Below are 24,676 nucleotides of genomic sequence, written 5' to 3' on the forward strand. Positions count from 1 at the left end.
AGGTTCACCTTTCAACAGGACAACGACCCTAAGCACACAGCCAAGAAAATGCAGTAGTGGCTTCTGGTCAAGTCTCTGAATGTCTTTGAGTGGCCCAGCCAGAGCCCGGACTTGAACCCGATCGAACATCTCTGGAGAGACTTGAAAATAGCTGTGCAGCAACACTCACCATCCGACCTGACAGAGCTTGAGAGGATCTGCAAAGAGGAACAGGAGAAAATCCCCAAATACAGGTGTGCCAAGTTTGTAGCGTCATACCCAAGAAGACTCGAGGCTGTAATCTCTGCCAAAGGTGCTTTAACAAAATACAGTGTAAAGTGTCTGAATACTTATGTAAATATTTTTTATACATTTGCAAAAAAGTATAAAAAAACTGTTTTTTTCCTTTGTCATTATGGGTTACTGCATGTAGATTGATGAGAAAAAGGAAAATGTAGTCGATCTTAGAATAAGGCTGTAAAGTAACAAAATGTGGAAAAAGTCAAGGGGTCAGAATAGTTCCGAATGCACTGTAGCTGAATAAAACCAAGGATATTTTTCCTATTCCGGAGCAAGTGCACATATGAAGTGGCTATGTTGAGCGTAAAAGTGATCATTTGAAACAGGTCCTATACACTAGATTTAGCGTTATTTGATAACTTTTATTGTGAATGATATAAACCTTAGAATGTCTCAGAAATCAAAACATATATGGGCTGCATGATGCGACTATAGGCTATTGATGATTTAAGAAAGTGGCAAATATAGCTTGCCCTCTGTTCCTTGCCTCAGACTGCACATGCTGTCCTCTCATCAAGCGAGCATATTTTCACCCATCAGACTATTATCAATTTAATCTCGTCTTGACTAATACAGTACCAGTCAAAGGTTTGGACACACCTACTCATTCCAGGGTTTTTCTTTATTTTTACTATTTTCTACATTGTAGAATAATAGTGAAGTCATCAAAACAATGAAATAACACATATGGAATCATGTAGTAACCAAAAAAAGTGTTAAATGAAAATATATTTTACTTTATATTTTACCTTATGTAAAATTAGTATCGATTTAGAATGAATGGCCCCTTATCAAATGGCCAGGAACAGGGGCAAAAAACATTGCACTCGAATAGTGAATGGAGGCCGCTTTCCTGCCATGGCGGACTGGTAGGCTACTCCAGATTTATAGTGGAGCATGTGTTTAATATGAGCAGCTGAAAATAAATATAGTAGCAGTATCCTCTTTAGTGGCAACCATCAAAACCCTGCTTTCACACTGGATTGCATATAGAAAAGTCTGGGCTTATAAGAACACGCATTTCATATACAGGCCTATGCGTATACATAAGAACTAATATGCGTATTGGGGTTTTGAAAGAATCATCACCTCAGAAAGCGCTGTCCATTTCGTTATGTTAGGCTTTGAAACAACATCCACAGCGACCATGTTTTACACTCAGTTTCAACCTGCTGTTGAACTTCTTTCTTCAAATTGATCAATCATAGTGCGGTGAGTTTTAAAAGCATGATACTGTTCTGATAAGTGGTTGATGTGATTTGATTGCATTTATGTCAGAGTGGTTAGACTAGAGGAACAATAGAGCGCTGAGTACAAGGTGAGTTGGGTACTACCAACGCATGTCCAGTGTATAAAAGGAGATTACCGTGACTCAATGGTTACATGGAATTTTACTGCGGTCATGACTCATGACTGCCGGTGTGGAGGTAACATGGTCACCGCAACAGCCATACTGACAAGTGGATTTTACACCCTTCAAACACAGATGGCTGAAAAAGACAGATCCTCAGGTGGGTGTATATGTTGTATACAGTTGAAGTCGGAAGTTTACATACACTTAGCTTAGTCATAAACTCGTTTTCAACCACTCCACTAATTTCTTGTTAACAAACTATATCGTTTTGGCAAGTCGGTTAGGACATCTACTTTGTGCATGACACAAGTAATTTTTCCAACAATTGTTTACAGACAGATTATTTCAATTATAATTCACTGTATCACAATTCCAGTGGGTCAGAAGTTCACATACACTAAGTTGACTGTGCCTTTAAACAGCTTGGACAATTCCAGAAAATGTCATGGATTTACAAGCTTCTGATAGGCTAATTGACATAATTTGATTCAATTGGAGGTGTACCTGTGGATGTATTTCAAGGCCTACCTTCAAACTCAGTGGTCTTTTGAAACATCATGGGAATATCAAAAGAAATCAGCCAAGACCTCAGAAAAAAATTGTAGAGCTCCACAAGTCTGTTTCATCCTTGGGAGCAATTTCCAAATGTCTGAAGGTACCACATTCATCTGTACAAACAATAGTACGCAAGTATAAACACCATGGGACCATGCAGCCGTCATACCGCTCAGGAAGAAGACGCGTTCGGTCTCCTAGAGATGAACGTACTTTGGTGCAAAAAGTGCAAATCAATCCCAGAACAACAGCAAAGGATCTTGTGAAGATAATGGAGGAAACAGGTACAAAAGTATCAATATCCACAGTAAAACGAGTCCTATATCAACATAACCTGAAAGGCCGCTCAGCAAGGAAGAAGCCACTGCTCCAAAACCGCCATAAAAAAGCCATTTTGCAACCACACATGGGGACAAAGATTGTACTTTTTGGAGAAATTTCCTCTGGTCTGATGAAACAAAAATAGAACTGTTTGGCCATAATGACCATCATTATGTTTGGAGGAAAAAGGGGGAGGCTTGCCGGCTGAAGAACACCATCCCAACCGTGAAGCACGGGGGTGGCAGCATCATGTTGTGGAGGTGCTTTGCTGCAGGAGGGACTGGTGCACTTCACAAAATAGATGGCCTCATGAGGAAAGACAATTATGTGGATATATTGAAGCAACATCAACATTTTAGTCATTTAGCAGACGCTCTTATCCAGAGTGACTTACAGTAGTGAATGCATACATTTCATACATTTTTTTCCCCCGTACTGGTCCCCCGTGGGAATCGAACCCACAACCCTGGCATTGCAAACACCATGCTCTACCAACTGAGCCACACGGGACGAAAAGACATCAGTCAGGAAGTTAAAGCTTGGTCGCAAATGGGTCTTCCAAATGGACAATGACCCCAAGCATATTTCCAAAGTTGTGGCAAAATGGCTTAAGGACAACAATGTCAAGGTATTGGAGTGGCCATCACAAAGCCCTAAGCTCAATCCTATAGAGAATGTGGGCAGAACTGAAAAAGCATGTGCGAGCAAGGAGGCCTACAAACCTGACTCAGTTACACCAGCTCTGTCAGGAGGGATGGGTCAAAATTCACCCAATTTATTGTGGGAAGCTTGTGGGAGGCTACCCGAAACGTTTGACCCTAGTTAAACAATTTAAAGGCAATGCTACCAAATAATAATTGAGTGAATGTAAACTTCTGACCACTGGGAATGTGATGAAAGACATAAAAGCTGAAATAAATAATTCTCTAGTATTATTCTGACATTTCACATTCTTAAAATAAAGTGGTGATCCTAACTGACCTAAGACAGATAATTTTTACTAGGATTAAATGTCAGGAATTGTGAAAAACTGAGTTTAAATGTATTTGGCTAAGGTGTATGTAAACTTCTGACTGTAAGTCACACAAACAATACATTAATCAAAATGGTTTCCCAATACCAAATATCTCACCATCCATGTACCCCAATATCCATACCAGCACACCTTTTAGTATGTTTGGCTAAAACATGACCTCATACTATGTTGTATGCTAGTATGGGGTATTTGGTGTGGCTACATACCGGTGGCAGAGTGACCTGTCCCGTGACCTCCGGTGCCTTCATGTTGAGGGTGTCCTCCCCCAGGTCCTGCTCCCCCGCGCTGGGGTATGGAGGGGGCGGGTAGGGCGGGTACTCCTCCAAGTAGGCTTCTGGCTGATGGGGAGGCGGGTGGCAGGGCTCCAGCGACGGGGGCATGGTGTGGCTGGAGGAGGAAGAGAGCTCTGGGATGGGCGAGAGGGGGGACACCTGTGCGTCTTCCTCGGTCTCAGCAAGGGATGCTGCAGCGGTGAAAACTTGGGACGTACCAGTGCGGTCTGAGGCTCCACCGGCACTGGCCCCCTCCTTCCATGTTCCTCCACCTTCACCCTCGTAGGGGGACGCCTCAACAGTCTCCATGGCGGCCAGTGTGGTCTTCTGATAGAGAAGCTTCTGGATGTTGGGCCCCGCGGGGCCCTCAGGCTCTGTGATGGAGCTGCGCTTCTTGAGGGGTCGCGGGGCATGGTGCAGCCGGCGACGCAGGGCTTCCAGGTCGGCGTCGCTGGGGTGCCGGTGAGGGTGCGAGATGAAGGGAAGGAGCTTGGTGGGGCTGAGGGGACGAGGGGCCCGCTCCGTCTCCTGGCCCCACTGGCTCTCAGGGGCCGGAGACGCCAAGCCGGGACCCCCCTGGTCCACCTCGAAATCGCCGGCCCCCGAATAGGTGGAGTCCTGGAGGAGCGACTGCTGCCCCCCACTGCCTGAGATGACTGGCTTTCCATACACTGTCAGAGAGTGAATGGTTAATCTAGCATGCTAACACAATCACCATTACATCTTTTAAAAGAGTGTAAGGCTGTTAAGTAGGGAAATTTAAGGCAGGTATTTTCCAAAACAATAACAGAAAATGCAGAATGATTTGAACAAATTACTCAGTTTAGTAGCATAGTAAAGATCCAGGAGTCACAGGAGTAGCCAAGACACTACAGTAGCCCATGGCTCCTTCTCTCACCTCTGGGCTGCGTGCGTGTCAGAGTGCCCCCGCCTGTCCTGGGCTGTTGGGTGTACATGGAGTAGATGGAGGAGGCCGCCACCGTCTGTGGCTTCTGCAGGACAGGCACTGCCGCTGTGGACTCTGGAGGATCCGGGGTGAAGGGGCGCACCGTAGCCGCCAGAGGAGCCTCCTGCTTGGGGGGCAGAGGCAGGGTGTGGCTGTGGATGGGCGGAGGTGCACACAGATGGAGGGAGGCGGACGGTTTTGCCTTGCCCGGGAAGGTGCCCGTGCTGTAGGGCAGTTTGCCGAAGGTCGGGGGCTTGGTAGGGATAGGAGGTGGCACTTTGCCGAGAGCCTTACCACCCGCCTATCGAGTCAAGAAGACCGTAACATACATAGTATGATTAAAATTAAATGCATAATAATAACTGCAACAATGTCAGTTAACAGATGGTTTTATCCAATGCAACTGTTCAAACACATATCCAGTATTAAGTATGTGGGCCATGAAATCAAGCCTACAAATGGTGTTGCAAGTACCACGCTCCAACCAAAAAAACAATACAACCCTGTATATCAAAAATACATTGTGAAGCTGCTTCATTGACTAATCGGGCATTTATGGAAAAAGCTAAAAAATGGAAAGCAGAATAATCTATATCTCTGACCACATTCTCTGTGGGTCTGTGATCATTTCTAGGAAGAATGGAAGTCGGGTAGGGAGGAACATAGCAAGGGAGCATCTTTTAAGTATAATGTATGAACGTTTCTGAAATGCTTCTGAAAATCAGTGCAGTACCTGGGTATCCCTCAAGAGGTCCTCACTGCTCTGATTGTTCTGTGAGTGGACGGGAGGCGGGGTGTCAAACATAGAAATGTGACGCCCCTTTTGGGTCTCGGCATCTCCTGCAACCACAAAGGAAACCACATTAGAACATTATTAAAACCATATGACATCCAACATCATGAACATTATCCCCTAGCCCCAACATTGCATCCCAAACCATATGACATCCACATAAGAACGTCCACCAAACATAATCAAGATGGTCAGAACCATATACACATCCTAATCACTGTAACCTGGAGCCAGTCTTTATTTTGAATAGCATCAGTTTAATAAAACACTATACTACATTCATTTCTAAATTAATGAAATAACATGGCCTTAGCAAGAATTCCCTTCATTAATTCAAAATCGGGCAAATTTCTATTAGGATTTGTTAATTCATGTAGTGGAACCCCAACCCTGTTTCCTAGCCAAGTCGAAGGAAGATGGTTACCTGAGCCCTGTGAGGAGAGGCTGGACATGCGAGGCAGAGTAGAGGACATGCCATGATGACTGCCGCTGGACTCTGCACTGGAGCTGGACCAGTCGGACAACTTAGACGTCTTGGATGACTGAAAACCTGTCAGAGATAGGAGAAGTGTTAACACATGGAAAGAGCACTTGAATTGCAAAGGCAGAAATACACAATCTACTACTACACAGTTACACACATGCACACTAACACAGCCACAAGCGCACACATACAATCACAATTGAACACACACAAAGTAAAATCATCCATAACGAAACATTTTTACCTGAGTAGGGTTTAAGCGGTCTAGGAGGGGCCTTGGTGGATGAGTCTGGCATGGGTAAGGTGGTGGTGCCGTCGGGGTAAGCAGGCTTGATCAGCAGCTCCTGTCGGCTGGGCACCGGAGGCCCTGGGGCCGCAGTGGAGGACAGGATGTAAGGGCCCACAGCCGCCACCCTGGAAGGGCCACATGGCTGCAGGGCCTGGCTCTTTGTGGGGACCTGGAGAGAATGTTTGGGTAACACATTATCTAAAGTTAGCAGATATGATGCTTTATTAGTTGTTATTAGCATGTATGAGCCTTTATAATATGTTATGTCACCCTTTTGTAGGCCAGGGATGGGCAACTGGCAGCCCGCGGATCAATTTCCATAAAAATAAAAATAGAATAATAATGTTTTTAGGAACTCAGTCGGGGGCTCAACTTACTGCTGTCTCCGCTGTCAAGAGGGGGCTGCTAAAATGTTTTACTTGCATGGTGGGGGGGGCAACAAAATGTCACTTCGTGCCCCCAAAAGTATGGATGTGGGTACTCAGACCCTTGAGCCTCTGTGGACCCTCGTGATAAGTTCCGATTTTCTGTGGCCCTCACTCCCATCAAAGTTTCCCATCCCTGATGTAGGGATGCATCACATTTATCTCATGAACTGTGAGGTCTTGCATCCATAGCTCCGTCTATGAATTGGAGTGGTGATACATTTCCCTGGCCCCATTCCTAAGCTTAGTTCCAATAAATGTGGAGCTGATGTGGTCTGATGAACACTGCCCTAAGGGAACAATAAAGCTTTTGAACCTCGACTTGACTCACGGGCAAGTTCGCCTTCTGCTGTAGCGCTGCCTTCTTCTTCCACAGGCGTTCGCGGAGTTCGGCCACTCGCTTGTCCATGGTGGCCACCTCCAGGTTACGCTTGCTCAGACTCTCACGCTGCTGTTGTAGCTTGGCACTCTGGTCCTGGTTCAGCTTATTCCTCAGCTTAAATCGGGGGGAGAAGGGAGAAGGCAGAAAGAGCTAGAGTCAGCTTTATGTGTGTATAGCGATTTTCCCACTACTGAGCCAAACTAAGCCGAGCCAAACCAATCTCTACTGAGTTTGCCTGGTTACATATCCACCATAGTTGCTGGAACCGTGCTGAAAAGAAAACTTCAGAGCCAGCACTTTTGTTCTGGGGTATACACTATATATACAGACAAAAGTATATGGACACCCCTTCAAATTAGTGGATTCGGCTATTTAGGCCACACCGGTTGATGACAGGTGCATAAAATTGTGCACACAGCCATGCATAAAAATCGTCTGTCCTTGGTTGCAACACTCACTACCGAGTTCCAAACTGCCTCTGGAAGCAACGTCAGCAAAAGAACTGTTCGTTGGAAGCTTCATGAAATGGCTTTCCATTGCCGAGCAGCTGCACACAAGCTTAAGATCACCATGCGCAATGCCAAGTGTCAGCTAGAGTGGTGTAAAGCATGCCACCACTGGTATCTGGAGCACTGGAAACGCGTACTCTGGAGTGATGAATCACGCTTCACCATCTGGCAGTCTGACCAACGAATCTGGGTTTGGCAGATGCCATGAGAACGATACCTGCCTGAATGCATAGTGCTAACTGTAAAGTTAGTTGGAGGAGGAATAATGGTCTGGGGCTCTTTTTCATGATTTGGGTTAGGCCCCTTAGTTTCAGTGAAGGGAAATCTTAATGCTACAGCATACAATGACAATCTAGACAATTCTGTGCTTCCAACTTGGTAACAACAGTTTGGGGAAGGCCCTTTCCTGTTTCAGCATGACTATGCCCCCATGCACAATGCGAGGACCATACAGAAATGGTTTGTTGAGATCGGTGTGGAAGAAATTGACTGGCCTGCACAGAGCCATGACCTCAACTCCATCGAACAGCTTTGGGAATTGGAATGCCGACTGTGAACCAGGCCTAATCACCCAACATCAGTGCTGTGGTTATGATGTTATTTTGCAGATTCTACCTGTAAATGCCGCAAAAAGAAACTTCTGTGGAAGCAGACAAATCTGATCTTCTCTTACCTGCAGCTCCTTGTAAAGACGCTCCAGCTCGCCGGCGGAGCTCGGGCCGTCATGAGAGGACTCCATCTTGACGCTTTTCAAGGTCTCCAGCTGCCTGCTCAGCTCCTCCACTCTCGAGACGGCCACCAGGAGCTCGCACTGCTTACTCTGAAACAGCCCATTCATCTGCTCTATCTCCTCCACTATACAGCCAGGCCCACACACACAAATCAACAAACACACGCAAGCACAGACAGACATGCACATTAGTCAAATTTCAAAGAATGCTAATGATGTGTTAGGTCAAACCAAAATCGAAGGTTCCGTTAACGTCAATATTTTATCTTAAACATGTTCTGTGAACGTCTGGTATGGTAGATAAAAAAATTAAAACATTTCAGAAATGTTTTAGCTAACATTGCACTAAATTGCACCTTCAGGTTCCCATAACCGTCAGGTGTACATTCTCAGAACACACAGATAGCTGGACAAAATAATATTCTGGATACCTAAACCTGGAATCTTCTTTTGAACCAAAAGTAGTTAGCTGGTTGTACACTGTAGGACTAAGCCAATCAGCTAAAAGATATGTCAAGTGTGTCTAGTAGGAAAAAAACATGTCACCCAGAAAGCCCTACTCAGCTCCTTCCCCAAACCCCTCTTCATCGAGTGTCTTGACTCCTCGCTCTCCCCTTGGCACTGACCCAGTTTGCTGTTGCTGAGGCGTTTCTGCTCCACTTGACCCTTGAGGGCCCGCACCCGCCGCAGCTTGGTCTCCTGGTTCTCAGCGTTCTCACGAAGCTGCCGTAGTCTCTCATACTCCGACGCCTGCTGCTGCTTCTCCTGCACCTTCAGGTAGCGCAGATGTTGCTCCTAGCCGACCAAACGAGAAAACATTTTCAGATTAAAGTTTTTAATAATACTCACATGGTGTATTAAAAGTAGTCAAAGTAGTAGTATTTGGTCCCATATCCCTGGCACACAATGACTACATCAAGTTTGTGACTATACAAACTCAGCATTTGCAGTTTGTTTTGGGTGTCTTTTGTATCATGTCTTGCCCAATAGTAACTAAATACGGAATAATGTATTGTCATTTTGGAGTCACTTTAGTGCATGTGAGAATAGAAGGTGCTTCTGAACACTTCTATATTCACATGGATGGTGCCATGATTATGAATTAATCATAAATGAAGCATGATGAGTGAGAAAGTTAGAAGCCCAAAGATGATTCCTCCTCTCTCGATAAGAGCATCAGCTTAATGACTAAAATGTAAAATGCTAACCTTCCCTGTTACTGGTAATGGTGAGAGGTTAGCATCCTTTATTGTAGCCTTTGTAACCTAACTCAGTGTAGAACACACAGCCCTTCCCATGTCTTTATTAATAAAGACAAGTATTTTTCTTTAAAGTTTAATAAAGAGAAGGCAGAGGAGACAGTGCGAAGGAGAACTGTCTAGGAAGAAACCTTGACAGGAACCAGACTCTAGAGCAAGCCTATTCAACTGGAAGCCTATGTCAAGCTAATAAGAAAGGGGAAAAAAACACTTTTTTTATTTGACATTGTCTCATCTAGAGCCCTGCCATACAGGCCCATCTGCCTGACGCTGGCCTAGGTATGAGACAAGGTGAAGAATTAGATGTCTCTACCAAATGAGTCAATGGGCTTGTTTTGATATCGACTGCACTGATGTACAAATCCCCTTGCATCATAAATAACTACTGATTATAATTTATAGCCAAGTTGGTCAGTCACAATTTACCCACAACGTATCATGCTCTCCAACATGGCCAATGTCTTGCCCTACCTTTGAGGCCAGGAGCTGCTGCTGCGAATTGATCTGCTGCTGTTGCCGTGACGCCAACTCCTGCAGCTCCGAGAGGGTGATGTCCATGCAAGGTGGTGCCACCTGGGGGGGGTCAATAATGACAAAGAATGTGTCACACCATACCATTTAACCATCGGCTTCTATCTTCCTTCATTTTACTGTAGTACCGTTTTTGCACTCACCCCATTCTCCATGCATCGGTCCACAGGGACCTTGACCATGTTCCTTTTAGTGGAGTGATCGGAAACCCTTGATCCGCCTATACAAGATAAAATACAGCGGTCTTGTGAGTGTGTGTGTGTTTATATCTAACTGTTGAAGAGGGACATGCATTTGCTTCACAACTGATCATGGGAAGTATAAAAAGAGGTAAGAAGTTAATTGCTATTTGGGGAAAATTCCACATTCGGAGGTATCTTTGTTAAAAGGGGGCTCCAATTTGTTTGTGTATTACAGTCTGTTTATGACCAAAGTTGGAACAAACATGACCGGGAAAACCGACAAGACCCGAGTACTGCACCATTAATAGGGGTCATACTCTGAGAATACGGGATGAAAAGGACAAGCATGAGTTGTAGAACTGCACATTATGTAATAACTGGTGGAGCAGCCAAAGAACCAGGCCTCTTCCACAGAGTTGCTCTTCCCTGCCAGTGTCTGACAGTTATGCAATGCCGTTTTGCGAACTCCTTATATGGGTAACCCAAAAAGGCTGATCCCTTTAATAAGCTCTTTGGGGGTCACAACTCAGGCTTATTAGTTATACAACCCAAATTCTACACCTTATATGGTAATAACGGCACAAGCTAAACAGGGAGCCAAGCCAGACTGGTTGTAATTGACTACAATCGTGTCCCAAGAACAAATAATAAAGCCTTTGTGCTGTGATATCCCTTGCACTGTTCTGTTGCGTAATATGGCTTTGTCCTGCGTAGGGGGCCGTTCCAAGCAACTAGAAATCCAAACACATGGAACTACACAAGGTTCTCAAATGACCAGAGAGCCTTGGGTTAAGAAAGACATGGTTTTCTGTTGTTTTTAAGTTGCATAAAGGACTAAGTTATGCGGGGGCATCACATAGTGATACCATTGAAAAGAACATGTCCTTGGCTAATCGTCTCATGAAAACGCAACGCGGATATTCGCAGAAGAAATTACAAGCACAAAACTAAAATCACAGCAATGAAAGTAGTGTACTGTTTCCTATCGGCTCACTTTAAACATTAACATGGGCGTATTCATTACACCGATTCTGTTGCAAAACGTTTCTTAAATGGAAGCAAATGGAACAAAAACGGAGAGGGACCTACCTGAATTTGTCCAATATAGACATGTTTTGCTCTGTTTAAGAACCAAACGGAAGTTTGGTTCTTAAACGGTAAACGGTTTCCGTAATGAATAATACCCCAGCTGAGAGGGCGGTTAACGGTTAGCATGCTACAGTACCTAAGACTACAAGGTGAAGTTGTTTAAAGGTGTTTACACATGTGGAAGCTAGGTGAATTGCAACAGGACTAGGCTGCATTCAAAACAAATATCTCCCCCTTCCCCCGCAACATGGCGGAGACTAGCGCTTGAACCTTTTCCTTTCGGTTTTGGTCCACCAGCTTCAAACAGCAGTAAAAACTATATTTTTTGTTATTGGAAATATATTTCACAGCGATTTAGATGTTACAATGATTCCCTACACTATTCAGTGTTTGCTTTCTCACATAAACTGAAATTGAGTGAAAAGTGTAGAATTTTAGCACCTAGGAAATGACAGCGCAATTTCTACATTGGCCACTTGACCTGATGTCCCCTAAACACAGCCACAAAATCAGTTCAGCTTTCCCATTTTGACAACAGACAACAGAAATCAATAGAAATCAATAGGCGAATATCACAGCCAGTCACAACACTGGCAGTAAGGAATACTGTGAAACACTATCATTACACTATTACTGCAGATATACTTTGTAAATTTTCTGAAATTACAATGCAAAAATAAAATACTAATCCAATGTGTAGCACCTTTAAAGTGTGTTAAAGTGTTAAATATTGTACATCATATGGGGGTGTGTTCAAAAACTGGATTGTGTTATTACAACCACAACGGATGCTATGACAATAGTGCCACTGGTTTATGGCAAGTTCATATAAAATATACAAAATATAGAAGAAAATGCAAAAGCAGCATTAAGGATGGCTAAACAATCTTTCTGTCAGGCATTTACATAAGCCTTAGTATGTGTGGGCCATGTGGCACATCGGGTGACAGTGCCCGTGGCATATCATACCACCACACACAGGCTGCATCATGAATGGCATCCTATTCCTTATTGTGTACTACACAGTGACCAGGGCCCATTGGCCATTTGGGACGCAGCCACAGTCAGAAAAATCCTGGGTTACCTTTGGGCCTGAGAGAATGCAGGCAAGACAGAAAATTAGAGTGTACCCTGTTAAATAACCATGTTCCCAGCAGCTGCAAAACATCATGGCGATTTTAATTATCTCAGCGATGTTTAGAATGCTTGGCGCTGTGCCATGGTCAAAACCGCATGCATCACCAAATAACATGAAGATATACAATCTTATCACTCATTTTCTTTATCATTTTGAGTTGTTACTTCACGTGACAGTTATTCTAATCCATATACAAAGCAAAATTATTTAATTGATTTGGGAAAAAAAAGTCAAATCCAATTGTGACCATGTAACAACTCTAATATGGTAACAATTGTATTGAAATTCATCATCTCAACAATGGGGACTAGGAAGTGTGTCTGCCAGTTAGAATAGTGGCTGGCTGTATTGACTTTAGCTCAACTGTAATGGAATAGAACATTGTGTACACCACACACATAACGGCCAGTAAACACACCTGCCTACCCAGGCTTTCCCATTTTTCAGGCTTGACACATTCAGTTACCACACTATTTACCATCCAGGGTACTGGTGGGGGATGGGCATCGATAAATGTGTGTTTGTGGCTCTCACCTGACTCTCTGCAGGGTGCCCGGTCATGGCGCAGGAGGAAGCGCACCTCCCCCCTCTGCTGTCCCCAACGCTGGAGCACGTCCAGCATTCGCTCTCCGTCACCAATGGCGCGCTCTGGTGTGACAAAGAAAGATGCCTGAGTAAGCGGTTCTTGAGTCCAAGGCACGGTTCCATTTTGGTCCCTTGCCTCTTACCCCCAACCTTTACCCTTCAGGTATTCACATCTGACGGGATAGTGATACTGCTTTCACCTATTTAGCCACCTTTAAGATTAGTGAACACCGAAGTTGTAGGGGCTAAGGAGTGAAATGGAACTGGGCCAAAGTTGATATTGAATGAGATTTTTTTGGGTTCCTCCTAACCACCACTGAAAACTCTGGCCTTCGATTGGTTTCATTCAGTTCAACACTTTGATGAGTGCAGCCCTGCATAACATGAACCTAGAGTAAACACTGACATCAAAAGTTAACCAGGAAGTGTCCTGGCTGGTCTAGCAGTGATACCACAGCCTCACACATGACTACGGTGTTGGCATGGGTTTGAATCTGGCCCATGCCCTTCTAGCACCTCTCCTACTTTACTGTCTCTTTTTACTGTCCAATAAACTTGATCCTTAAGTAGTTGTCACTTCACGACAAGCTTAAAAGGCATAAAATTGACAAGACTGAGTCAGAACCGTTCTGAAACTCACCTGAGCCTCGCCACATTTCAGCTAGGTAGCATTCTCCCTCCCCCGGCTCCTTGCACAGCTCCACCACATCACAACACAGGGTTTCCGGGGTAACGGGCACCTCTGTGAAATGCTGGTCATTGTTGCTGAGGTACACGGTGAGGAACATCTAAGACAGACAGTGGAAAATAGACCATTAGAACAGTGTTAGAGAACAATGGGGTCCAACCCCAGACAAAGACTGAGCCAATTCAGAAACCCCCACTGCAATGGGTTTTAGTGAGAACAGAATAAGTAGCACATTAGGTCCCTGTTCTATTTGAAACAAACAGATGGTCAATGTCTATTTTGGGTCCAAAAATCTTAAAGGGGAGTCATTTGTCAATGTGGTCTTTTTTCCTAATAGGGGCAATTCCACGATAATGGAATTGCACTGACACTGACATTTCTTACTTAAAATGTATGCCAAACGAAAACCATTGATTTAAAAGTTTAACAAACCACACAACTCTATGCACAAGGACTACTTTTAACAGTTTACACACTGAAAATAATTTACTGGAAGAACTGTGCAGATGCAAAGTTTTTAACTGAAATTCTGTTACCATCTTCTCAGCTTGTGACCACATTTTCCAAACACTTGGAAAACGTGGTCACAAAAATCTGCTCCAAATTAAGATTCAAAAGATGTCTGCAGAAAGAATGGGATGTCAGCTATGACATGACACTGAGTAAAAAAAATAAAAATATTTTGGTTATTGAACTGTATTACATTAAGTGAAGTAAATTTACACACGGTAACAGAATTGCATCATGGGTCCTTGATCTATGCTACACAGAAATGCATAAATCCTAAATCCATACACAAAGGTGCAATATCATGCATTATTCTACACACTGGCTATTATTTTAATGAGCTCCACCACCAAACAAGACCAAATCTGAACCAATCATAGACGTCTATTTTTCACAAGTCTGGACATCAAAGTACAGCACAGTAGAGCTATGTAGTATAGCACAGAACAGTAAGTATAGTTCAGTACAGTAGAGTATAACAGTACACAAGTGTAATGTACCTTACACTACTGTACTATATTCTACTTTTATTTACTGTACTATGCTGAATTTACTGTACTGTGTTGTCCAAACTTGTGAAACATAGGCGTCCGGACCAAATCTGAACTAATCGTGGACGTCTATGTTTGGGCCGGTCCAGATGTCTGTGGAAGCTGAAATCAAGACTGGTCCGGACCAAGAAATGACGTCTGTGGACGTTGAAATCAAGGCCAGGGCGGACTGACCAAATAAAACATTGAAAGAGAGGGGGCTCATGGGTAGGTGTCAGTAAGAGCCAGGAGAGGTGACATTAATTAGAGATAGAGAAGAGAGGTTGTCCAGACTTTTCACACTCTTGCTTTGACAACCAGATGACAGAAAGGAAGAAAAATGTATCAGCTGAACATAATAGTATGCCAGCGAAAGGGAGAACAGTAGCAGGCGACAACTGTTGTTTGTGACTACTATGATTTACCATTGTAGCCAATTCAATTGCAGACATTCCGTTAACAATTTTTTTGAAATTCTGTTACCGATTTGGTGACAGAATTTAGTTTTAAACACTTAATAATTCATGAAAACAAAATTGATATTTGTAAAAACACAAATTAACTGACGGAGCCTATATAAAAAAAACTAAGCCCCGGGGCCTGGGATTTCTTAATCCGCCCCTGCTCATGAGGGAGAGAAATTTGAAATTATCTTAAAGATATGTGGGTTTTTGGTAACTGAATTTTAAAAGGCACATGGCAATGTTTCTTAAACTTACATAAGGCAGAAAAAGTTAAATCCTAAACAAAAATAAATGCAACATGTAAAGTGTTGGTCCCATGTTTCATGAGCAGAAATAAAAGATCCCAAAAAATGTTTTTTTCTCAAATTTTGTGCACAAATTTGTTTACATCCCTGTTAGTGAGCATTTCTCTCTTGCCTAAATAATCCATCCACCTGACAGGTGTGGCATATCAAGAAGCTGATTAAACAGCATAATCATTACACAGGTGCACCTTGAACAATAAAAGGCCACTTAAATGTGCAGTTTTGTCACACAACACAATGCCATAGATGTCTCAATTTTGGGGTAGCGTGCAATTGGCATGCTGACTGCAGGAATCTCCACCAGAGCTGTTGCCAGAGAATTTAATGTTCATTTGTCTACCATAAACAGCCTCCAGTGTCATTTTAGAGAATTTGGCAGTACGTCCAACTGTCCTCACAACCACAGACCACATGTAACCACACCAGCCCAGGACCTCCACATCTGGCTTCTTCACCTGTGGGATCATCTGAGGCCAGCCACCCGGACAGCTGAGGCGTATTTCTGTCTGTAATAAAGTCCTTTTGTGGGGAAAAACTCATTCTGATTGGCTGGGCCTGGCTCCCCAGTGGGTGGGCCTATGCCCTCCCAGGCCCACCCATGGCTGTGCCCCTGCCCAGTCATGTGAAATCCATAGATTAGGGCCTAACAAATTCATTTAAATTGACTGATTTCTTTTTATGAACTGTAACTCAGAAAATCGTTGAAATTGTTGCCTGTTATATTTCTGTGGTGATATTAGTTGGCAGGGGTCTAATTCAAGATGATTGTATTTTGATGCATTTCTAATACCTTTTAAGACTTTCTGGTAGATGTTTTGTAAGACCCCTTTTCCATCTGTTTGACAATAAATCAAAGCCTTTGCTTATTCCTAATTTTGAGGATGGAAAATGGTTGAAACGCATATGCCTTAATTTCTCCAAAATAGACTCGTAGCTTTCATTTCATAGAAATTACCATAGGGAATTCCACAAATAAAAACGGTGTTGCTTCGACATCTGGAGTGAGCCAGCCCAAAGACAGAATGGGGACTTGACCTTTCACTAGATTCTACATAGGTCAATGGTTTCATTTCAAATGCGCAAACGCTGCAGCCAGGCACTGTGACAACTGTATATGGGGGACAATAAAGGGTTATAGAGCCAAGTGCAAGTCAGCAATTTCTTCGCACCATAAATAGCAGGCCAAGCCAAACACGCTCCACTGCCCAAAGGTATAGAGGATGCAAAAAGCAATCATTGACTTGTTGCTTTGTAGAGGTGGTCTGGCATGGGGCCTGAAAGGGCTATACCACTGAGATAACAGATGGGCTTTAGACTGAATATGCGTCCCAAATGGCACCAAAATACCATTTGGTACATATCCTGAGAGTAAGATGGAAGCTGTCCTGTAGACTCTGCCACTGCTGCAGCACTTAATTCCCACTAACAACCTACAGAACCTACCATTCAGAAAACATCTGCTTAAAACCAGTTATAATTTGGAGATAATCCGTATAAAATCAGGAGATTTAGAATTTACTAAGCTATCAATCGGAGTGGTTTTCAAATTCTTCGTCAGACTGAGCTGTCTACCAATTTCCTGAAATTTGTGGAAGGTTTTCAACCCTGAACCCATTCATGATAAATCTATGATGTCAAGTACAGGTGGATTATGGAAAGAAACATAATTATGTTGAGGCAACAGTATAAAATAATAAAGCCTTCCACATCCGCCACAAACATCTGGCATTTCATAGAAGTGGCTGAGAGACACGTAACAATGCTAAACCATTTCGCAATGCCGACTGATCCGACATTTGTGAAACCGAGGCACAAGCTTGCCAGCTGATACTCCACGCATCAATTCAAGTATCCGGTTTGAAGCAGCTGTGCACTAAAGTAGAAAAAAAATAAAAAATAAAGCCTTTTTTGTCCTCATTTAAAATATGCTCTCAATTTGGGCATTGGATCGGACTACAGCTGGCGATATGACTGACTGCCTTTCTGTCCTAGTCACACTAGGAGTACAAGAAACAAGAGACTGGTAATTAGAGTTAGGATAACATCATGGCCATGTGCCCACTTAAAAGGTAGACTCCGCCATATGACGTCATCATGCAAAGCCAGGCAACTTCCTGTATGCAGAAAACAAGATTATTAATATCTGCAAAAAGACGACTTCCAAACTTTCAGCCTCCCTTGAGACATGCCCACATTGGGGAGTGGAAAATAGAGGCCAATTCTCAGTTTGTTGTTGTTGATTGAGGAAGTCACCCCACTTTGCATGACAATGTAATTTTCCTAAGTCTACCTACAACACTTTAAATGCATTCCTCTCTATAATAGTTTTAGGAGAGAATTAATAAATGTTTAACCTATTTTGCATACAATTCCAGGGGTAAAGCTAAACTCTGACATTTCACCATTGTATTTCATTGTATTTTATATTTATTCAATGATGAAGTGACACTTAGCCTAAGTGAGACTACAGTACCTCTCTGCACAGCTGACTTTTCCAGTTTCTCTGAAGGGTCTTTAAAGAGCCGCTGAACACGCCGATTGGCACGTGTGTTTTCCTGTTGCTCATTAGAAACACAGGATTTCAATCTTGGAGGTGTATTTTCTGACCGATTCCACGTTTGGTTAATGTTATCCCCCCATTTCACGTCCTCAATCTCCAGAATAAATCTAATTTAACTCAATAAATAAAATGTGTACGTTTCTGCCGAGGATGTTATAGTTTCGCAATTTTACATCTAAGATGTTTGGGGCAGTATTTCTCAAGTAAAAAAAAAATAATAAAAAAATAAATAAAATAAAAAGTGTGATGTGTTGTGTATCAGTTCTGCCCACAAGTTTTCTATGGGATTGAGGTCAGGGCTTTGTGATGGCCCCTCCAATACCTTGACTTAGTTGTCCTTAAGCCATTTTGCCACAACATTGGAAGTATGCTTGGGGTCATTGTCCATTTGGAAGACCCATTTGCGACCAAGCTTTAACTTCCTGACTGATGTCTTGAGATGTTGCTTCAATATATCCACAGTTTTCCTTCCTCATGATGCCATTTATTTTGTGAAGTGCACCAGTCCCTCCTGCAGCAAAGCACCCCCACAATATGATGCTGCCAACCCCGTGCTTCACGGTGGAAATGGTGTTCTTCAGCTTGCAAGCGTCCCCCTTTTTCCTCCAAACATAACGATGGTCATTATGACCAAACAGTTCTATTTTTGTTTCATCAGACCAGAGGACATTTCTCCAAAACGTACGATCTTTGTCCCCATGTGCAGTTCCAAATCGTAGTCTGGCTTTTTTATGGCGGTTTTGGAGCAGTGGCTTCTGCCTTGCTGAGCGACCTTTCAGGTTGTCGATATAGGACTCATTTTACTGTGGGTAAAATACTTTCGTACCTGTTTCCTCAAGCATCTTCACAAGGTCCTTTGCAGTTGTTCTGGGATTGATTTGCACTTTTCGCACCAAAGTATGTTCATCTCTAGGAGACAGGACGCGTCTCCTTCCTGAGCGGTATGATGGCTGCGTGGTCCCATGGTGTTTATACTTCCGTACTATTGTTTGTACAGATGAACGTGGTACCTTCAGGGATTTGGAAATTGCTCCCAAGGATGAACCAGACTTGTGGAGGTCTACAATTTATTTCCTGAGGTCTTGGCTGATTTCATTTGATTTTCCAATGATACCAAGCAAAGAGGCACTGCATTTGAAGGTAGGCCTTGAAATACATCCACAGGTACACCTCCAATTGACTCAAATGATGTCAATTAGCCTATCAGAAGCTTCTAAATCTATGACATCATTTTTTGGAACTGTCCAAGCTGTTTAAAGGCACAGTCAACTTAGTGTATGTAAACTTCTGACCCACTGGAATTGTGATACAGTGAATTATAAGTGAAATAATCTGTCTGTAAACAATTGTTGGAAAAATTGTGTCATGGAAAAAGTAGATGTCCTAACAGATTTGCCAAAACTATAGTTTGTTAACAAGAAATTTGTGGAGTGGTTGAAAAACGAGTTAATGACTCCAACCTAAGTGTATGTGAACTTCCGACTTCAACTGTGTGTGTGTGTGTGTGTGTGTGTGTGTGTGTGTGTGTGTATGTATGTATGTATGTATGTATGTATGTATGTATGTATGTATATCTCAACAGCAAATGTATTTAAACTAACGCTGTTCATCAACCAAACCACACTTATACTAATGTATTAATTTATTGAGTGGTAATAGGAAAATGTTGGACTAAATACACATCTGAAGGAAGCCCATGCTTAAACCAATACAGAAGTGGGGGATGGTGTCAGAGGTTGATAAAGTGAAGAGAAGTAGGCTGTCACTTTCTATTTCACTGCACTGGGCCTTCATTTTATCATGTAGGGCAAGGGCTATGGGAAGCAGTAGGCACATTGGGGGATCTGAGTGAGCCTTGAGGCCATCTAGGACAATCAGAGATTAACTGGACACTACTTGTTAAGGCTCATTTGACAGTTGATATCTAAAAAGGACTGAAAATGCAATAAAAATGCCCAAACAGAAAGAGCTTTATATACAACTACAATTTTGAAATAATTAGGTTTTCCATTTTCTAGTTCTTTTTTGTTTGTTTTTTCAAAGGGGACGCAGACATTGGGGGCTTTTGCTAATTCCTTGGCATGTCCCTGTTTGCTTGGCACCACTCACTGAATGCATGGCATGTAAAGAGATCTGTTGTGCTTTTGTAATACTTGTCGAATACAAATCGCCCGAACATCAAATTACATGCAAAGTAGCACACTTGTATTTCCATACACAAATGTATAGGTGAGCTATCATTGCTGGCTCTTGGCCTGCATCCCAAATTGCACCCTTTTCCCTATATAGTGTAATACTTTTGACCAGGACCCATAGGAATATGGTCAAAAGTAGTGCACTATGTAGGGAAAAGGTTACCATTTTGGATACACACTTGCAGTGGATGACTAAGCCTTTAACAGAATAGGGGAAATCTTACTCTCCCCTCAGAGAATAATCAGTCCATATGGAAATGTGGCTTTTTTTGTTGTTGAATGGGCTCCAATGACTATGTCCTTGTGCTATCCCCCACGGTGGACGTTCCATTGATCTCGTACTGTATGTACAAGTGGGGTCCGAAATTATTAACACCCTTGATAAAGATGAGCAATAATGACTGTATAAAATAATTCAAATACTGAGTTATATTGTATGCAACAAAATAATTTGTGAAACTATAGAATTGTATACATTTGCTTAGAGAAAGAGATTTTGTTTATTAACAAGTAATATTAAAAAAAAACTCTAAAAAGGTGGGGGTTAAAATGATTGACACCCCTAAAGATTCTTATAAATAAAGTAGTCAGAAGTGTAGTATTTGGTCCCATATTCCTAGCAAGATATGACTACATCAAAGTTGTTGGACGTAAACTCAGCAAAAAAAGAAACGTCCCTTTTTCAGGACCCTGTCTTTCAAAGATAATTTGTAAAAATCCAAATAACTTCACAGATCTTCATTGTAAAGGGTTTAAACACTGTTTCTCATTCTTGTTCAATGAACCATAAACAATTAATGAACATGCACCTGTGGAACGGTCGTTAAGACACGAACAGCTTACAGACGGTAGGCAATTAAGGTCACAGTTATGAAAACTTAGGACACTAAAGAGGCCTTTCTACTGACTCTGAAAAACACCAAAATAAAGATGCCCAGGGTCCCTGCTCATCTGCGTGAACGTGCCTTAGGCATGCTGCAAGGAGGCATGAGGACTGCAGATGTGGCCAGGGCAATAAATTGCAATGTCCGTACTGTGAGACGCCTAAGACAGCGCTACAGGGAGACAGGACGGACAGCTGATCGTCCTCACAGTGGCAGACCACGTGTAACAACACCTGCACAGGATCATTACATCCGAACATCACACTTGCGGGACAGGTACAGGATGGCAACAACAACTGCCTGAGTTACACCAGGAACGCACAATCCCTCCATCAGTGTTCAGACTGTCCGCAATAGGCTGAGAGAGACTGGGCTGAGGGCTTGTAGGCCTTGTAGTAAGGCAGGTCCTCACCAGACATCACCGGCAACAACGTCGCCTATGGGCACAAACCCACGGTCGCTGGACCAGACTGGACTGGCAAAAAGTGATTTTCACTGACGAGTCGCGGTTTTGTCTCACCAGGGGTGATGGTCGGATTCGCGTTTATCATCGAAGGAATGAGCGTTACACCGAGGCCTGTACTCTGGAGCGGGATCAATTTGGAGGTGGAGGATCCGTCATGTTCTGGGGCGGTGTGTCACAGCATCATCGGACTGAGATTGTCGTCATTGCAGGCAATTTCAACACTGTGCGTTACAGGGAAGACATCCTCCTCCCTCATGTGGTACCCTTCCTGCAGGCTCATCCTGGCATGACAATGCCACCAGCCATACTGCTTGTTCTGTGTGCGATTTCCTGCAAGACAGGAATGTCAGTGTTCTGCCATGGCCAGCGAAGAGCCTGGATCTCAATCGCATTGAGCATGTCTGGGACCTGTTGGATCGGAGGGTGTGGGCTAGGGCAGAAATGTCCGGGAACTTGCAGGTTCCTTGGTGGAAGAGTGGGTTAACATCTCACAGAAAAACTGGCAAATCTGGTGCATTCCATGAGGAGATGCACTGCAGTACTTAATGCAGCTGGTGGCCACACCAGATAGATACTGACTGTTACTTTTAATTTTGCCTCCCCTTTGTTCAGGGACATATTATTCTATTTCTGTTAGTCACATGTCTGTGGAACTTGTTCAGTTTATGTCTTAGTTGTTGAATCTTATGTTCATACAAATATTTACACATGTTAAGTTTGCTGAAAATAAACGCAGTTGACAGTGAGAGGACGTTTCTTTTTTTGCTGAGTTTTTTTGTGGTTCGTTTTTTGGTTGTGTTTCAGATCCTTTTGTGGCCAATAGAAATTAATTGTAGGGCCTACTGAGTGGCGCAGCAGTCTCAGGCACTGCCTCTCCTGAGCCCTTTGTGGAGTTGCAGTGATGAGACAAGATTGTAATTGGGAGAAAAAAGGGGGGGAAAAAACATAGTAATTTATGTATTGTGTCATTTTGGAGTCACTTTTATTGTAAATAAGAATAGGATATGTTTCTAAACACTTCTACATTAGTGTGGCTGCTACCATGGTTACGAACAATCCTGAATGAATCGTGAATAATGATGAGAAAGTTAGAGGACCAAAGATCATGCTGCCAACACATGGTATCTTCCCCTGTTATTGGTAATGGTGAGAGGTTAGCATGTCTTGAGGGTATGATCTTTGACCCTTTACATTTTCTCACTCATTATTCAGGATTATCCATAATCATGGTAGAATCCACATTAATGCAGAAGTGTTTAGAAACATATTCTATTCTTATTTATAATAAGTGACAATACATTATTTATCATTAATTTCTATTGGGCACAAACTTATCTGAAACAACCAAAACGAACTGCAAACGCATCAAGCATGTTTGTAGTCACGAGCTTGATGTAGTCATTGCGTGATAGGAATATGGAACCAAATACTAAACGTTTTACTATTTTATTTATAAGAATCTTTAGGGGTGTCAATAATCTTGACCCCTACCTTTGAAAAAAGATAACATATCGCTTTCTCTAATGAATTGTATTAGTATATAATTTCCCAAATGTCCCATTTTTTAGCATACAAAATAGCTCAGTATTTGAATTCTGTCTTTTTTACAGTCATTATTGCTAATCTTTATCAAGGGTGTCAATCATTTTGGACCCCACTGTATATCTTGGAGAACCAGAAGTAGAATATAATACTTTACTGCTTTTGAGAGAATGTGTCCTATAGGCTACATTGTATTCCAGGTATCCACCACATACAGATCATTCCAGTTTTCAGAATAAGATGTGTGCAGGCAGTAGTTGTATAAACAAAGCCATGATATAGTTGAAAACAATACATTCTTATTCTATGGATAGATTCTATATAAAACACTTATGGCAGGTGGCTTGATTGAACACAATTCCCCTGATTCACACAGCAGGGGAAAGGCAGAGCACTTTGATTTTGCGTGTGGGTGCAGCCCTAATAACACTGCCCTTGTATTCAGACAGATCAGACAGCTCCGGGGTAAAGTTTCCCCTAAGTACACATCTAGGATCAGCTTCCCCTCCCCCAATCCCCAAAAAAATGCAAAACTGACCCATGATGATTGTCTGGGGCAACTTAACACTCCTCCGATCAGACATTGGCCTGTGATGTCTAGTCTGTGGTAAAAAAAATTAATAATGTTTCACAGTGTGGGGCATCTAATGAGATCGGTTAGGCTAAGCTTCTCATTAATGGAGCATTAGTGTGACTGAGAACAAACCTCATTAGCAATAGGGATTCTTATTTGGTGGAGAATAAGGCGAGGAGCTAAGTGCTATGATATCTTCGGAAATGTTTGCTGTAATTGCAAATTGTTCCTCTGTTATTAGGTGAGATGGGCATTTGACCATGATGACTCGGACTAGAGACTCTATACGACCTTCCCTTAACAAATTTCAACTAAAAGGTTCTGTATTTCAACATGTAACCATGACTAAATCACTGTTGATAGGGATAGACTAAATTAATCGTGGATTGTGGTCTTCATCCAAAATCTAATTACTGACAAAGCCCTTCTTGTGCCTGCAAATTCACCCCACCCCCCACAAAAAAAAGTATATATCTCATGAGAAACCTTGAGGAAATCCAAATAACCTTTTTTGTGACATTCATTGTTGGTGAATTATTGTGCTGTGGTGATAAAAATGCTAGAGCGCTCAAAAGTAGACATGGAAGGAGAACAAGTTGAAATGATACACACAAGTTGTTATAGGACTGACCATTACATTTGGTTAATAAAACAGGTTGAGTGAATTGTCGATATACCATGACGGACTCAAATTGAAAGCTAATTAATTGGAATAGAGTGAATATTGATTAAGTTAGCTGTGACGGCAGTTACAAGCTACAGGAGTAATCCAATCCACTGCAGTCATTCATTATTCATGCCA

At 42.6% G+C, this 24,676-nt stretch overlaps 1 protein-coding gene across 1 annotated transcript in view; it reads right to left on the minus strand.

The window, feature by feature from the left end:
- The window catches only part of LOC106584892 (apoptosis-stimulating of p53 protein 2), a 39,288-nt gene that overhangs the window by 9,022 nt on the left and 5,590 nt on the right, over nt 1–24,676 (minus strand). Inside the window, exons 2-13 of the mRNA XM_014170517.3 lie at nt 13,800–13,947; nt 13,109–13,222; nt 10,309–10,385; nt 10,106–10,207; nt 9,002–9,170; nt 8,319–8,500; nt 7,086–7,250; nt 6,285–6,498; nt 5,981–6,106; nt 5,497–5,603; nt 4,716–5,064; nt 3,752–4,488 (exon numbers count right to left, since the gene is read on the minus strand). Of these exons, the coding sequence (XP_014025992.3) occupies nt 3,752–4,488; nt 4,716–5,064; nt 5,497–5,603; nt 5,981–6,106; nt 6,285–6,498; nt 7,086–7,250; nt 8,319–8,500; nt 9,002–9,170; nt 10,106–10,207; nt 10,309–10,385; nt 13,109–13,222; nt 13,800–13,947 (2,490 nt within the window). The remainder of the gene's footprint in view (nt 1–3,751; nt 4,489–4,715; nt 5,065–5,496; nt 5,604–5,980; nt 6,107–6,284; nt 6,499–7,085; nt 7,251–8,318; nt 8,501–9,001; nt 9,171–10,105; nt 10,208–10,308; nt 10,386–13,108; nt 13,223–13,799; nt 13,948–24,676) is intronic.

Source organism: Salmo salar, chromosome 02 (assembly GCF_965601325.2).
Source record: "Salmo salar chromosome 02, fSalSal1, whole genome shotgun sequence".
Classification (NCBI taxonomy): domain Eukaryota; kingdom Metazoa; phylum Chordata; class Actinopteri; order Salmoniformes; family Salmonidae; genus Salmo; species Salmo salar.